Raw genomic sequence first — 16,153 nt, forward strand, 5'->3', positions numbered from 1 at the left:
AGGGATTCTAGAGAGCCGGGTACCATAGCCATGTAAGGACCTGGTGCATTGAGGCTGGCCGGAGAAGGCTCCTGAGTCCTGCTATGTGAAGCAGGTGTCTCTGAGGGCAAGGCGGATGACCACCGTCTGGGGAAGGTCTGCTTTTCATGAAAGGCTCTTCCACTGTGAGAGGTGGGTCGGGCATCCTGGGGTCCAGGCCCCTTGCGGTCCAGGGAAAGAGGGAAGGAGGGAGGAGCCTGATCCAAGAGCCAAGCGAGGAAGTCTGGATTAGGAGCTGGGGGACAGGATGTAAGCCTCAGCTGTGCAGGCGAACCATCTGGCACCTCTGGACAGATCTTTGAGAACCAGAGACTCAGAAAGCCGTTGCTGAAGGCAACGCAATTCAGTGCAAAGTCCACAGTGAGTTGGTGCTGGAGCTGGAAACCCAGGCATTTCTCCTTGCTTCCCACCGCCTTGGGCCTTGGCATTCTGGGTCTTGGTTTCCTCACATGTGAGAAATGAGGGCATTGGGCGGGAAAGTTCCCATGACAATTCCGGCTTTGACATTCTGCACTGACTATCCTCGCAAGCCCCCAAGCTTCAGAGCTCACGCTAGGACAGACAGTAGACAGGCCGACCCATCAGGCCATCAGCTGCAGAGGTCCAGCCACTGTGGGAAAAGAGGACCATCCGCCAGCTGGGCCTGCGGTGACAGGGAGCCTGGGAATGCAGAGAGCGACAGAGGACGCCCGTGCTTGGGTGGGGTGGCATTGACACTGGCCTGAAAGGGATTGAGCAGGCAGTAGTGAAGGGTGCAGACCCTGGAGACAGAGGTTCACAATGAATTTAAGCTTTCTGGACCTCAGTTTCCTCATCTGAGAAAAAGGGTGTGAAAAAAACAGTAGAGTTGTTTGCGAGTTATGCACGGAGAGTGTTTACGAAATGTTAGCTAGTGTTATTTTATTATCTTTGGTAAGTATGGAATGGAACACTCAGAGATCACACACTGAGTTCACAGCAAGGCTCAGCGGCACCATCATTTGGGGTAGAGAGAGCGAGCCAGAGACGAGGTTTAAATCTTGACTTCATAGCGACCTCGCGCAAGTAGCTTGGCCTCCCTTCACCTCACTTGCCTCATCTGTAAAATGGGGCCAGTAAAAACCCTCCCCCGTTGTTGTGCGGACTCAGTGACAATGTGTGAAGCAAAGCCTTGATTGCAGGGGGTGCTTGTAAATGCAGCGTTCCCCCCGCCCCCCGCCCTTGCTGAATTTGGTGTGATTTTGTCAGAAAGCAAAGAGGGAAGCTCAAGATGTGTGAGCAGTGCCTCAGCTCCCACACTCTGTCCTTCCTCATTTGGACCAGGGCCAGTAGAAGCGAAACTGGGGCCCCAGGATGGGTCTCTGCCCAGCTTCTTCCAGGAGGGCCCTGGGGTTCACCATGGGTCAGAGGAAGGCATTCCTGCGTCAGGCACCATAAGTACTGCTCAGGAGGGGAGTGGTGGGGAGGGGCTGTGCCCTGACCCTGCGAGGGGAGGCATGTCATGGCCACCCTATGTTTGTACTACTGGGACTTTGGAGGATCTGTGGTATTGTTCCTCTAAGAGGCGTTGGCCTGAATCTGCTGTCAGCCCCGGGGGGAGGATCGTCACTCCAGGCCTGGCAGGTTTCATTAATCACCTTTTTGTCAGTTTTGATCCTCTCCCCGAGAGAGAGAAGAGAGAGACAGCCTTGAGAGGTCCTACTTTGGGCTGAATCACAGCTTTTCAGAGAGAGAGAGAGAGAGGGCAAGAGTGCTGAGCTATCAGTTTTGGGCAGGAGGGCTGGACAGGGTCAGAGGTCAGCCTGAACTACCCCTGCCCCAGCCTTTGTCTCCCCTGGGAGACCCCAAGCCTGCCCTGGCTCTCTCCCTGGTGCTGACACTCGCTGGGTGAAACACAGGCCCAGCTTCCCTACTCACAGAAAACAAAGGGCAGGAAAGCGCTGACTCACAGTCCTCTTTCCTGGTCCGGGTTGCTGAATCAGCGAAGGGGTTTTGGGGAGAACCACAAACCTGTGTCACCCCACCCGAGCCCTTGGTCTAGCCCAGACCTCCTGGCTGCTGTGGGCCAGCAGGCTCCCCCTGAGAGGCCATTCATGACAATCCTGGCCTCCTTGGTGAGTGGGAGTTGGAGCCTGAGCCCACAGTCCTCCATTTTAGCCCTAGAAACTTCTCCTACCTTGGGCTCCGAGAGACCACTGCTAAGCCCTTTTATTCCAGCCTGAGGGCTCCTCGGGCAGGGTTACTAAGCAGTCTCCGAATTTTAGCTGCGTCCTAGGCTCCTTGGAGGAGACCCTGGCCCCAGACCCTGGGTTACATCCTCTTATGGGGCCTCTTGGTCAAATGCTCACAAGCTGAGACAGGTGTCATGTGACCGGAGGGCTGGAGAGAGCCCTGTCAGGCATTATAAGACTCCCTTTCTGGACTTGACTGTGCCTCTAAGGCAGCTGGGATGATGGCATGATTGAACACATGGGTCAGGCTGATCCAGGGCTCCTCAGCCTCGACACTATCGACCTTCTGGGCTGGAGAATTCTTTATTGTGGGCTGTCCTGTGCGTGGTAGGATATTTAGCAGCATCCCTGGTCTCTGTCCTCTAGACAGCAGCAGCAACCCCCTGTTGTGACAACCAATGTCTCCAGACATTGTCAAATGTTCTCTAGGGAGCAAAAGAGTCCCTGGCTGAGATCTGCGGATTCATCTAGGGTGACAGTAGAGGGAATTGTGGTCTTCTTAGGGATATAGGGCACCGGTAGCTGACTGGGAAAAGTTATGGGGAGCTTTATGGAGTCCAGAAATGTTCTAGGTGATGGGTAAACTTCATACATAGGTAAAAATGCATTAAGCTGGGGGCACCTGGGTGGCTCAGTCAGTTGAGCATCTGACTTCGGCTCAGGTCGTGATCTCACAGCTCGTGAGTTCAAGCCCTATATTGGGCCAGCTTTGCATTCTCTGCATTCTCTGTCCCCCTTTCTCTCTGCCTCTCCCTGACTTGTGCTCTCTCCCCAAAATAAATACACATTTAAAAAATGCATTAAGTTGGACACAAATGATTTGTACAATTTACCGTATGAATAATATACCTAAAAAGGGAGTTTTAGTGTCAGACTGAACCAGACTTGGGTCCCAGGCCTGACTACCCTCAAGCCTCGGTTTCCCCATGTGTAAAATGGGGTTACGAGTAGGACCCACGTCATCGGGCTGTTGCAAAGATCGAATGACAAGTGAGTGTACTTAGTCCCGTGCCCACCCATGGTGAGGGGTCTGAGTGTGTTAGCTGTTATGATGTTCAGGGTTGCTTCCTTCCTCATTCTGTACCTCAGTCTCCCTGGGTTTTGATGGTCTTGGGAACTATTTTTTTCCCCCCAGTTTAAACACTTTCAAGGTAGTCGATTCTACAAGACCGAGCAGTTTGTCATCAGAGTCTCTGGGAGCCCTGGAGTCGATGAAATGCTAAACAGGGGGCAGAACATTCCAGTCTGAAGTTTTGGAGACAGAAAGAAGGGAGTGGAGGGCTGCTGTGACCTCGTGAAGCACAGGGCCACCTTGCAGCTCTGTCCCCATTCTAGTACTGGGTGGAGCTGAGAGCCCGTGGAGGGAGCTCCCACAGTACAGAGGTGAAGTTGAATTCAGCTGTCAAAAAGGTAGTCTCGGGCAGAACACCGTTCCCTCTGAATCATCCCTTTTGTTAAGGCTTAAAGCCACCCCCAAAGGCACAACCCACCTTGGAGAGCAGAGGTAACTGGCTTGTGGGAAACAGTACAGTTGGCATCAGTCAGAGGGTGGGGAAGGGAGGAGAGAAGATGGGGCAATTGTCCAACCTCGTAGAAGGCGGTATAAAAGGCCCCCACTCCAGGGAAGAGCCACCGTCTTCGGCCCAGGCCAAGCCCAGCTGCTGTCCTCACCTACTCCCCATCTTGCTCTCACCATGAGCTGCCGCATACAGAGCTCCTCCGCCAGCTATGGAGGTGGATTCGGGGGTGGCTCTTGCCAGCTGGGAGGAGGCCGCAGTATCTCTACCTGCTCATCACGCTTTGTCTCTGGGGGATCAGCTGGGGGCTACGGGGGCGGCATGAGCTGCGGCTTCGGTGCAGGGGCTGGTAGTGGTTTTGGCGGAGGCTTCGGAGGGGGCTTTGGAGGTGGCCTTGGAGGTGGCTTTGGTGGGGGTTTTGGCGCTGGCTTTGGTGACTTTGGTGGCGGCGATGGCGGCCTCCTCTCCGGCAACGAGAAGCTCACCATGCAGAACCTCAACGACCGGCTGGCCTCCTACCTGGACAAGGTGCGCGCCCTGGAGGAGGCCAACGCCGACCTGGAGGTGAAGATCCGGGACTGGTACCAGAAGCAGAGCCCCAGCAGCCCGGAGCGGGACTATAGCCACTACTACAAGACCATCGAGGACCTGCGGGACAAGGTGAGTCCTTGGATGTTGGCAAGGGTTCTTCTGTGCAGGCCAGAGCCGCAAAGGCCAGGAAATGCAGTATGGTAGAACCCTCACCCCCCCTGCAGGGGAAAATTCTAGTCTTTCACCAGCAAGTGTCTCTATTCCTGATAACCTTCCTTAGGCCACTGCTCCCCAAACGCGTTTTCTCCTACTATCCATTTTTACTGTTATTACCACTCATGTCAACATTTTTACCACTTTTTACTGTCAACATTTACTGCTTTGTTATTAGTGACTGGATCCCTATAATTCTAACCCACTGAGTTGTTTGGAAACCATGACAGTTTAAAAAAAATTTTTTTTTAATGTTTATTTATTTTCGAGGGAGAGAGAGAGAGAGACAGAGCAAGAGCGGGGGAGGAGCAGAGAGAGAGGGAGACACAGAATCTGAAACAGGCTCCAGGCTCTGAGTTGTCAGCACAGAGCCTGACGCGGGGCTTGAACTCACAAACCGTGAGCTCATGACCTGAGCCGAAGCCGGACGCTCAACAGACTGAGCCCCCCAGGCGCCCCAACCATGACAGTTTTAAAAGCCGCTAAGAATGACTCCAATCCTCAGTGAGAGGGATACGTGTCCATTCACTGGTCTTGGAATACTGGTTGATGTTGTAAGGGCCCCATTTAAACTGTTACACTCAATTAGCTACGGCCAGGTGGGAAAGATGGAGAAGAGGCTCAGCCAGCATTAAACTGAGATTCCTTCATCGAGGACTGTCCATCACGCTGGGACCCAGCTTGCTAGAACAGAAATCCACCTGCCTGGGCTATGTCCCAGCTATGTGCGGTGGAATTTGCTTTTTTAATTTAAATTCAAGTTAGTTAACATACAGTGTAGTCTTGGCTTCAGGAGTAGAACCCAGTGATTCATCTCTTACATATGACACCCAGTGCTCACCTGGAAAAGTGCCCTCCTTAATGCCTGTCCCCCATTTAACCCACCCCCACCCTCTCCTCTAGCGGCCTGCTTCAGAATATGGAAGTTTAGACAAGAAATTCAAACGGTTGGGAGTATTTGTTAGATCTTTTCTCTGCTCAGCCCGGAGGCCAGCTCCAACGAAGTTACTATGAGCTGTCTGGAGCCAGGCTGATCCCCTCCTGACCTTAAGGTCACCTGCTCGCACAATGGTGGGTTTGCTAGTCTGGGGCCATTGAGACATGATGAACCAAAGATGTTCTCGGCAGGGTCATTCCCCTGAAATGTGCATCCCTATCTTCCCCACCATGACCAGGCGTAGAATGCCAGAGTGACTGGGCAAATGGAAGGACTTGCCCCACCCCTCCCTTTACAAGAAGAGGAGAGAAGTGCCTTATTCTGGCTCGCAGGGACAGTACAGAGGCAGTCAGATGATGACAACCGTCCTGCCCACGCTGTCTCTTCCTCCTCCCCAAACTCGTGGACCCTCCGGTGATTGCCTCCTGTATTTTGCAGATCCTGGCGGCCACCATCGACAACAACCGGGTCGTTCTGGAGATTGACAATGCCAGGCTGGCTGCGGACGACTTTAGGCTCAAGTGAGTCCTGGCCTTTCCAAACTGTCTTTTATTTGACACAAATGCTCATCTGAACAGTGAGATCGGAGCATCCCAGGGGTGAAGGTCTTGGAGAAGTAGCAGAGTCCAGGACAGAATTAGGGGAGTGTCTAACTTCTGTGTTGCTTTTTATATTAAAAAAAAATCGTTTAGGTATGAGAACGAGCTGGCTCTGCGCCAGAGCGTGGAGGCCGACATCAACGGCCTGCGCAGGGTGCTGGACGAGCTGACCCTGACCAAGACCGACCTGGAGATGCAGATCGAGAGCCTGAATGAGGAGCTGGCCTTCCTGAAGAAGAACCACGAGGAGGTGAGGGCCGGCAGGGGCCTGCCATGGCTCAATGGCCTCCACTGAGAAAGGGGAGCAGCCAGACTTAGCCCTCCGTGGTGGGGACCTGGAGGTGCTTCCTAGAACACGTTGGTAGCACTCAGAGCCAAGGAGAGGGAGGTCAGGAGCTTCACACACCTTCCTTTTCCATCCCTACAGGAGATGAAGGAGTTCAGCAGCCAGCTGGCTGGCCAGGTCAACGTGGAGATGGACGCGGCCCCGGGCGTGGACCTGACCCGCGTGCTGGCCGAGATGAGGGAACAGTACGAGGCCATGGCCGAGAAGAACCGCCGGGACGCCGAGGAATGGTTCCACAGCAAGGTACCCGGCCCTCTCACCCCGTGGCGCCCAGGGATTCCAGGGCCTTCCACTGGGCTCCTCCGTAACCTTCTTCCTGCTCGGATTTCAGAGTGCAGAGCTGAACAAGGAGGTGTCTTCTAGCACCGCCATGATCCAGACCAGCAAGACAGAGATCACAGAGCTCAGACGCACCCTCCAGGGCCTGGAGATTGAGCTGCAGTCCCAGCTCAGCATGGTACACCTGCTGCCTCCTGCCCAGCAGCCAGCACCTCTAGGCCTCTGCCTGGCCTGGCTCCCCTTCTCACTTCTCTGTTACCCCCTCCCCCCCCAGAAAGCCGGGCTGGAGAGCTCGCTGGCGGAGATGGAGTGCCGCTATGCCATGCAGCTGCAGCAGATCCAGGGGCTCATCGGCGGCATCGAGGCCCAGCTGAGCGAGCTCCGCAGCGAGATGGAGTGCCAGAACCAGGAGTACAGGATGCTGCTGGACATCAAGACGCGGCTGGAGCAGGAGATCGCCACCTACCGCAGCCTGCTGGAGGGCCAGGACGCCAGGTAGGCCCTCTCAAGCCTCTCTCTTGGGCAAGCGACCACAGGACCCTTGGACATTGGAACAGGCAAGGCTTTAAGGATCAGGTCCTCATGTTCCATATGGAAGGGGACCTTCTGAGCTTAAACTGACTGGATGGAGATCCAGGACCAGGGCTTCCTGTTTTCTTGAATCAGACTGCGGGGGGATTTCCTCAGTGGCCTGCAGGGTCAATACCTTTAAGCTTTCCAATTTGGGCCTTTGGATTAGACTGGCAGGAATAGGGGCCATGGACAGAATGGCTCATATCAGAAGAATATTGCCTGGGGTTCAGGTCGGCTAAACAAAGCGATAAAAATGGCGATTTCACTGCCTTCAGACCATTTGCAGGGACCAGGCTGTCCTTGTGGGCTCAGCGGGAGTAGGGTGTAGGTTTCGAAGGAACCAGAGGGAGGACAAAAGATCTGGCAGATGTCCTGGATTTGGGGCCGGTACTATGTCCTCCTGAGGTCGCATAGGCTTGCCAGTTACCTGTGGCAGCCCTTGGGCTGGGGCACAGTTGGTAAGGAAGCCCAGCTTGGGGGCCTCTCAGTGATCTGAGTCGCTCGATCCAAGGGCAGATGAGCGAGCAGCTGTCCTTGGGTGATTTGTGCTCACGCTGCTCCTCTTCTCTCTCCCAGGATGGCTGGCTTACCCTCCTCAGGAGGTAAGGAAACAACCCGGTGGGAGAAGCGAGTCGGCTCCTGCTCGCTGCCCTGGGCTGGGGGGGGGGGGGGGGCGGGTGGAGGCAGTGCCAGACTCCCCAGTGGACGGAGGGAGGGGGTTATGGTGGACGTGGTCATTTGCTCGTCTGTTTCTTTTCAGAATAGCTGGCTCTGCCCCATGGAGCCACTGGGAGGCTTTGGAGGCTTCCCCACCTTGGGGGACAATAACATAAGAGTCCCTATCAGCTAACGCCCAGCCTGACCAGTGAGGGGGCTTGGGGCCCTCCTGGGGGGCCCTGACCTGCTGAGGTGGGTCTTCTCCAGCCTGAGTGTCTCTTGCCCCCTCTGTTTCTCAGGAAGCACCAGCGTCACTGGCACCACTGTCTCCCCTCCCAGTCGCCGCATTTCCGACACCCGTAAGCCTTAAATCCACCTGGCCTCCTCTCCCTCTGTCTTCAGCACCCAGAGGAGAGAGATGACAGGTCCCTGCAGGAGAGAGGGAGGGACTGCAGGACGCTCAGGACACCGGCCCCCCGGGGCTCTCCCGAGGGCGGGCGCTCTGCGCTTCTCTCCCTGGGCACCTCCCCTTCTCCCTTATCTGGTTACTCTGATTTCTCAGCTTCTCTGCTAAAAAGAAAAGACGATTCAATAAAGTTTCCTGCCTTTCTGCATATGTATTTTTGACTCTGGCCTGATTTCTGAGGGCAGGACCTGCCGAGGCCCTGATTTGGGGTGACAGGTGGGCGGGTACCGTTGGGCCAAGTGGCTTACCCCAACAAGGCCTGGCCCAGGCAGCTCCCAGCTGGGCAGGACACGAGGCACCTGGGCCAACCATCAGGGCACAGACACGGGGGAAATGGGTGGCTCATGGGCCACGGTGCTCAGCAAACACGGACAAATGCAACAAACTGGAGACACGCGAGGCCACGTGAGCCAGTTCAACACCCTATAGGCTAGAAGGTGGCAACCGGACACTAATAGAGTCAGGGGATGGGGAGATTCGGGAAAGAGGTCCAGAGGGCTCTGGGGAGGGCTTCGAGGGCCAGTGTTCCCTTGCAGAGAAACAGAAGGGGCAGGAGACACTGGGGCTGGTTTGGGGAGGAGACCCAGGACAGTTACCCCAAGCCCAACCTGCTGCCTCCCCCCTTTCTGCAAGGCGTTTCCTTTTAAGATGATGGACATCCGGACCTGCAGTTCCCCTCTACCCACTCCAAGGTCCTGCCATGCCAACCCGCTCAATGAATTGGCCGCATGACTCAATGGGTGACCTCAATCTGAGCTGACTTTCCTCCCCAGTTCCCCTCTGCACTCCTGTGTCCCCACCTCTCTCCATGTCACAGCTCTGATTTGCAGCCTCCTCTTGCTGGGCGCGCTCCTTACGTGGAGTCTGGTCCTTTGGATTCTGGCATGAGCATGCTTCTCTTTATTCTTCCAACCCTCCCCTTGGCTCATCTGGGACATGTCCACGGTCACGATTGCCAATACGTTCTGATGGCACTCCAGTGAAGCCCCTCTCCTCTAGTCCAGACCCTCATGCCCGCTGCGTCCTCTAAACCACTGTCCGAAGGAGCACCCTTCATGCTCCCAGATCTGTGCCATCCTGGTCCCCCATCCCAGAGGCTCCGGAGGCCCAAGTCAGGAGCCCAGGAGTCACCTTGGCCTGCTCTCTCCCTGACTGCCCTCCCAAGTCCATCCTGTGGATGCTGGTAGCTTGTGATGTCCTCACAGCCGGCCTCCCTGGCCTCCCTGCCTCCAGTTTGAGCTTGCCCTGCATCCTTGCTCCACACTCAATTGGGGATGATTCCTGGGAATGGGAAGTCTTCCTCCTGGCCTAGTGATGCTTCCGTGGCTCCCCTGGCCACTGAAGAAAACCTGGACTCCTCCCTGGCAGAGGCTGCTACTGTCTGGCCTCTTCCTGCCTGTCTCTGGCCCTGAATTCTACAATCGCCCCCTCTCACACCTTGAGGTCCTGTTATTGCAAACTGGTCTTGGTGACCCAGTCATGTGACTGGGAGCCTTGGGCCCTTGTTCAATGAATGACCTCAGTCTGTGGTGACCTTCCTCCTCGCTTTCCCTCTGCGTCCCCACATTTGTGTTATTGGAAGCTACCAGGTGTTTCTTTTCTGCGTTTATTTATTTTTGCAGCGGGGGAGGGGCAGAGAAAGAGGGGAAGGGGGGGCAGACGATCCGAAGCAGGCTCCACGCCGACAGCAGAGAGCCCTCTGTGGGGCTCGACCCCGCAAACCGCGAGATCGTGACCTGAGCCGAAGTCAGACACTTAACTAAACTGAGCCACCCGCGTGTCCTGAGACTACCGGGTTTTTATTCACCATTCAGACTGAGATGCACACCCCCTCCCCTGTGGCACCCGGACAGTGTGGGGTGCATTTAGGTGTGTGTGTGTCTGCGCCTGCCTAGCCCGGTGTTGACCACGTGCTTGGGAGGGTGGGGCTGCCTTTCTCTCCCTGGACCAGCCTACCTACCGCTGGGGCACTGCTGTGGGCTCAGGTGGCTGGCTTAGTCCTACAAACATCACTCACATGCGGCCCACCCAGCTGACTAAGCCAGAGCATTCCAGATTCCTCCCCTCTCCCCCCACCACTGCAGAACGGGCTGGACTTAATTCTAGCTCACATGCCCAGGTCCGTGTGGTCCACGTGGAGCCACGAAATGAGCTGGACCCTGGGCCTGGTGGGGGCTCCGGTCGGGGACCCTTTCACCCAGGCGTCAGGGAGGCCATCGAAGCCGGACTCACACAAGGGCCTCTGTGGCCCTGTCGGGAGTCCCAGGGAAGCCAGAGAGGGAAGCCCAGGAGGGGCCGTCAAAGCCAACCCAGGAGCCTTCCTGAACCGGGAGAAGGTGGTCACCTCGGTAGTGTGGTGTGCGGGCTGGGAATCCGCCCTTTCCATCCAGGACTCAGTTTTTTCCCCCTGTCATCTGTAGGGGGCGGCCATTTGAGGGAGGGCAGCTTTGAGGGAGGCCTGCAGGGTTGGTATTTCCCTCCCCCAGTTCGCTAGGTGCCCACGCCCACCCCAGGCCCACACCCCTGCTTCCCAGGGCTGCGGTCACGAGCGTGTGGCTAATCACATGTGAATGCCAGAGGTGCCAAATCAGACGGGGTAAAAACAAAGGGGAAAGCGACAGTGTGTCTAGTGCCTGACTCTTTACAGAGCTCCTTTGCATTATTTCATTTTTGTCACAATCCCATGCGTCGTGTCACAATCCCATGCGTGCCCATTTTACACGTCTAAAGACTGAGGCCCAGGCTGCTGAAGTGACCTGCCTATCGACAGAGCTGGCATCCATGTTCCAATGTGCTTTCCGAGACTGTGGTTGGCCTTTTGTCAAAGTCAAGCGTTCGGCTCCGGGCCTCTAGGGAAAGAAACGAGGCTCTCTTCTAAGCCCCAATGCTTAGGGGATAGAGGCGTCAACCATGCGATGCTCCTGTGGCGTCCCGTGCCTCAGAGCTAGTCAGGCTCCCGAGGCCAGCACCTCCATACGGTAGGTGCTGCACAAAGTTGGCTAATTTCTGTGCTGCCTCTGTGCCCTCTTCCTCCTCACCCTCGGCAAAGGTGCCTCCCTCTCTTTCAGGCTCCGCCCCATGGACGGGGCAGTCAACTTCTGCCCTCCCTGATGGGGGTGCATGTCCTGTCTGGGCCCTGCAGGGGGCAGGCTCACCCCAGAAAGCAAATCAGTTCCTCTCGGCCACCTGCTGGGACCCAGGGCGGAGGGACAGAGCCCTAGACCTGATCCTACCTGGGTCCGGTGTCCACACCAGGTCTTGGCCAGTCCCCGGCCTCGTGTTGGGCAGCTGGGCGCCCTGGTGAACGGGGCACGGCTGAGCCCCGAGACTCCTCGGGTGCCTGTTGTCTTTCTGTTTTGGGTGGTAACCTTTGAGGGTCCACAAAAGACTCAGAGTGTGAGATGAAGGTGCCTGGGGCTTTCTGGGAAGGGGAGGCTCACGGTCCCTCCTAAGGGGAGCTTGAGGGAAGAGAAGGGAGGGATGTCACGCGAAGGCTGTGGTCAATGGCGTGTGATGATGCGCTGTTCCGGCTTTCCCGAGTCAGCCGCTGGGGCCCTTCCTCTCTCGCTGCCTGGGTCAGCGTGCATCTCGGGGCTGCCTGGGGACCTGCCTCCTATTGGATGGTGTTCCTGGGGCTAAGTGGCTGGAGTGGGGCAGGGTATGCGAGTGGCACGCCTTTGAGCAGCTCCTCTGGGGGGTCCAGCACGAGCCGAGCACACATCAGACTCCATTCTGCAGAGTTTGGGAAGGATCAGGTTGCTGGGTGGGTCCTCAGACCCACACAGGCTCCTGTTGCGGGTGGGGAGGGGGGCGGGGGAGTTGGCCAAGAGCTGGTATTCACTCTTCTGGCCCATTTTTATGAACGGCCGTGATGACTCTGTGGCTTCTTTCAACCAAGGATCTCAGCCTAGTTTGCAAGCGGAATCCACAGTATAAAGCCGAGTTAATTACAATCTGGAGCCCACAGTGCTTTGCAGACACGCTGTTGTCAGTAGGAAGTACTGAGACCGAGTGCACACCAGGCCCTGTAAATGTGGACGATGGAACTCAATTAAACAGGGCGTTTGGGAAATTTGCTTTGTAGTTCAGTTAAGTGGTACCTGAATCCAGTGGACGCGGGAGGCTGAGGTACCGCTTCTTTCTCCCACTGGGCCTGGCTCCGCGTCTCCCACAAACCACAGGTTCTCCAGGCACTTGAGGGAAAGCAGTGACAGCTCTGGAATTTTCCATAAAAGCTGGGTGGGGGGAGTTAGGGGCTGAGTGGATCCGAGCAGGAGGCCCTGGACTCTTCCAGATGGGAGCTGTCAGCCGACGCAGCTGTGCAGGAAGAGCTGGCTGTAGGTGAGGGAAGTGGGTCCTGGGATGCAGGAACAGAGCCTGGTGACAGAGAACTGTGGAGAGGTATGGCCGCGGACTGGGGTCGGGGTGGCTCTCTGGGCCTCCCCCAAAGCAAGGGTAGTTTGGAGCAGAATCCAGAAGCCCCGGGCGATTGCCAAATGACACCCGAGGGGGAGAGGAAGTACCTTTGTGTTTTGGGGGGAATGAGAGTTCTGAGGGAGTTCTGGAGCTGGTGAGGTGGGGGTTGCAAGTCCTGATCTGGGTGGGGCCCAGGCCCAGTGGGGATTCGGGGCCATACAAGGAGCAGCATGCTGGGAAGCCATGTCCCCGGGAGCCCGGTAGAGGCCTGGGTCCTCAGGAGGAGCCACTTCCCGGAGCCGTGGCCTACTCGTTAGCTCTCCTGAGGTCCCAGGGCATGGGCTCCTGGTCCTATGGAGGGGCAGCCGGGGAGTGGGGAGAGACAACCCCCCCCTTGTTCAATCAGTGTGTGTCCAGACTGTCCTGAGCCTGGCTAGGGCCGGATGGCAGCCTTGCCCAGTTAATGTGGAACCACAGACAGACAGTGAATGATTTCAAATACAAGTATGTCCCAATATCGTATGCAGTTTTGTTTGCTAATAAAATCTGGCAGCCCTGCCCTTAGCCGGTCTGGGAACAGCTCTGAGTCTCTTCCAGTCAAGACTAAAAAAGGCGCAACGTTTCTCTGATTCTTTGGATAAATCGAATTGGTGGCTCAAAATGTCTTAATTGAAAGATTCCCCCCCTCCCATAACGCTTCCGTCAACTTCGTGTACCTGTTACTGCACGTCTGTACTAGAATCTCACAGCTGGCAGCAGAGTTGGCCTGGGGTTTTGATGTGGTTATTTGGCACAGAAATTTCTGGGAGGGGCCGGGAATCCCGGGTGCTTTGCCGCTGGAGTAAATTGAAAAAGCAGTTGTGTGGGGGGAAGAAATGGAGGTCAGTGTGGGTGTCCCCGTTTCTGGGTGGGTGGGTGGGGCCTAAAAGGTGAAGACTTTGGATCAGCATGTCCTAGGTGCCTCTTAGAGTGAGAAATTCTGCAGGACCCGTGTGTATGGGTGTCAAAGATCAAACAGGTACCAGGAAAACCAGGAAGCTCAAGCTTAAGCCGAGAGAGAGAGAGAGAGACAGAGACAGAGACAGAGACAGAGAGAGATTGTATTTCTTGAGTGACCTTTTTCCTTTTGTGCCCTTTTGTGGAGACCTGGCTTCCCCATGGTCCATGGTCTGCTTCCTCCAATGACTTTGGGGCTCCATGTGATGGCGGAGGCTGGCTTCTAACTATAGCACCAGCACCGAGAAACAGGAAAAGAGGGACCCTGCTTTCCTCCTCGGGCCCACTGTGACAGGCCGTTCCCAGTCCCTTCTATGTTGAAGGGAATGATCAGCTGGGCAGCAGACTCATGCTTGATTTCTTGGGTCTTCGCCCACGGAGAACCTTGGCTTTCAGATGGAAGCTCATTTGAGAATAGATACCCCTCCTTCTTCTTCTTCTTCAACCAAAAAAGGATCCACAAACCCAGTGGTTGATTTTGAACTTGGTGGCCTTCCAAGGTGGGCTTGGGAAAAGCCAGGACATTTTATGTTCCTACAGCAGCACCTCCCCTCCTCCCCTTGACCCTGAAGCTGGGGCCATGGTGGGCAGAGAGCATCCTGTCAGCTCTGTAGCCCTAAAGCCAGCACCGGTGCTGGCAGGAAGTGGGGTAGCTTTTGGAAGGTGCTAGCTTCTCGTCAGAGGCCAGAGGGTCCTGGTCTAGGGGGCTCCTGCTGCTCTTTGATCAGCTGTCTTTCTTGCACAGCTGGGCTGCATCCCATGAAACCAGGGTGAGTGATTTGAGCCCCTGGATACAGCATTTGGTTGGAGCTTAGGCTATATGGGTTCTAAGAACAGTTTTGATCTCTCAAATCTGTGACACCAGTTCCTGTTCATCAAGCATGTTTACTTCTCACAATCCTGTGACTGTGGTTCCTCCTGGAAAAACTGAGGCTCAGAGTGGCTGAGTAGCTTCAACTACCCAGGTCTGCCTGAGTTCAGACCCCAGGCCCCTGTGGGCCAGCCTGAGACCCTCTGAGCCCCTTCTTTGGCAAAGCCGTGTCCCTGGCTCAGTTGGCCAGAGATGTCATTTCAGCCTGGACGTGCTGGGGTGCCGGCTCAACATCCTGGTGACTCTGTACCTCCAAATGGGGGCTTCTGGGGAACAGCCCCAGGAGGTGGGTTCGTGTGGCCTCTGCCTACCAGGGCAGGCCCCGAGGAAGCCCATGCCTTTGCTCTGGTGGAGGCGTGGAAGCAAAGGGTGGCCTGAGGTCCAAGAGGGTTTGCAAAAACAAAAACAAAAAAACAACAAGAAAACTCAATCATGTCATAAGCTGGAATCTCTGTAACTCCTCTCCATTCTTTTATCCTCCAGGCTAGTGGCAAAGAAGCAGGATGGTGGCTGTGGGCGGTGGTGAATGAGTCACGGACACGTGCAGGTGACTCCTGGCCCCCTCCACAGGAAATGCCTAGGCCTCAAATCCTATAATGTCTGAGATGGAAGAGGGCCTCAAGCTTGCCTTGTCTGGGCACTTCCTGTTCAGGTTGGGGCTCTGGGGCCCGGAATGGACGGGGGTCACTTGGGAAGTTTGGGGCAGAGCTTGGCTTGGAGTCCAGGCCCCTGACCCTTACTTAGCCCAGTGTATTGTATTGTATTGTATTGTATTGTATTGTATTTATTTATTTTTGTAAAGTTTATTTATTTATTTTGAGGAGAGAGAGAGAAAGCAAGAGAGCAGGAGCAGGGGAAGGGCAGAGAGAAGGAGAGAGAGAATACCAAGCAGGCTCCACACCATCAATGCAGAGCCCAATATAGGGCTTGAGCTCATGAACCACGAGATCATGACCTGAGCTGAAACCAAGAGTCAGACGCTTAACCGACTGAGCCACCCAGGCGCTCCTTTAGATTAATGTTAGAAAGAATGGTCTTGAAATGGACTCTATTTTGAAATAAAACCTGATGAATGGGCACTCCTGGTTTACTTGATGCCGAACAGGGGGGATTTTCTCTAAGGCTGGGGCGCCACGGGGAGTGGGGTGGGCAGATCCCTGGGGCTGTGTTGGGAGACGAGTGGCTCTGTGAGTCCTGGGTTCTCTTCCCTGATGCAGGCAGTGCATCTGTTCCGCATGGGCCTCACTTCCATCCTGTCATGGCCCGGCTTCTAGGTGGAAGAGAGCAGAGCAATTCCTCCCGTGAAGCCCCCTCCACACTTCCCTCCGAGGGGTGGCCTTGCAGTTTGCAACATGGAGAAAGACAGAGGACCAAGCGCGACCAAAAGCCCTTCTCTGACCCGCTTGTCACCCGCTTCAGGAGAGGTACGTGCCTCTCCTCATAGCCTGGGAGACACCTGCCTGGACTCTGGCCCTTGGTGGCCACCCTGATGCACAGGCTGGG

General features: G+C 55.7%; 1 protein-coding gene across 1 annotated transcript; it reads left to right on the plus strand.

Annotated features, from left to right (window-relative positions):
• Nucleotides 1–3,943: 3,943 nt before the first annotated feature.
• On the plus strand, nt 3,944–8,271 carry LOC125158674 (keratin, type I cytoskeletal 13). Its single transcript, XM_047845998.1, has 8 exons — nt 3,944–4,426; nt 5,886–5,968; nt 6,140–6,296; nt 6,474–6,635; nt 6,724–6,849; nt 6,946–7,166; nt 7,821–7,846; nt 8,201–8,271. The coding sequence occupies exons 1-8, from the start codon at nt 3,944–3,946 to the stop codon at nt 8,269–8,271; spliced, it is 1,329 nt and encodes a 442-aa protein (XP_047701954.1).
• Nucleotides 8,272–16,153: the final 7,882 nt, after the last annotated feature.

Source organism: Prionailurus viverrinus, unplaced genomic scaffold, assembly GCF_022837055.1.
Source record: "Prionailurus viverrinus isolate Anna unplaced genomic scaffold, UM_Priviv_1.0 scaffold_35, whole genome shotgun sequence".
NCBI classification, from domain to species: Eukaryota; Metazoa; Chordata; class Mammalia; order Carnivora; family Felidae; genus Prionailurus; species Prionailurus viverrinus.

Bases quoted from the DNA above. Each gene is read 5' to 3' on its own strand.
- LOC125158674 (XM_047845998.1), top strand. From the start codon at position 3,944: ATGAGCTGCCGCATACAGAGCTCCTCCGCCAGCTATGGAGGTGGATTC. The intron at 6,297-6,473 runs GTGAGGGCCGGC...CCATCCCTACAG, and splicing joins TGAAGAAGAACCACGAGGAG to GAGATGAAGGAGTTCAGCAG. The intron at 7,167-7,820 runs GTAGGCCCTCTC...TCTCTCTCCCAG, and splicing joins CTGGAGGGCCAGGACGCCAG to GATGGCTGGCTTACCCTCCT.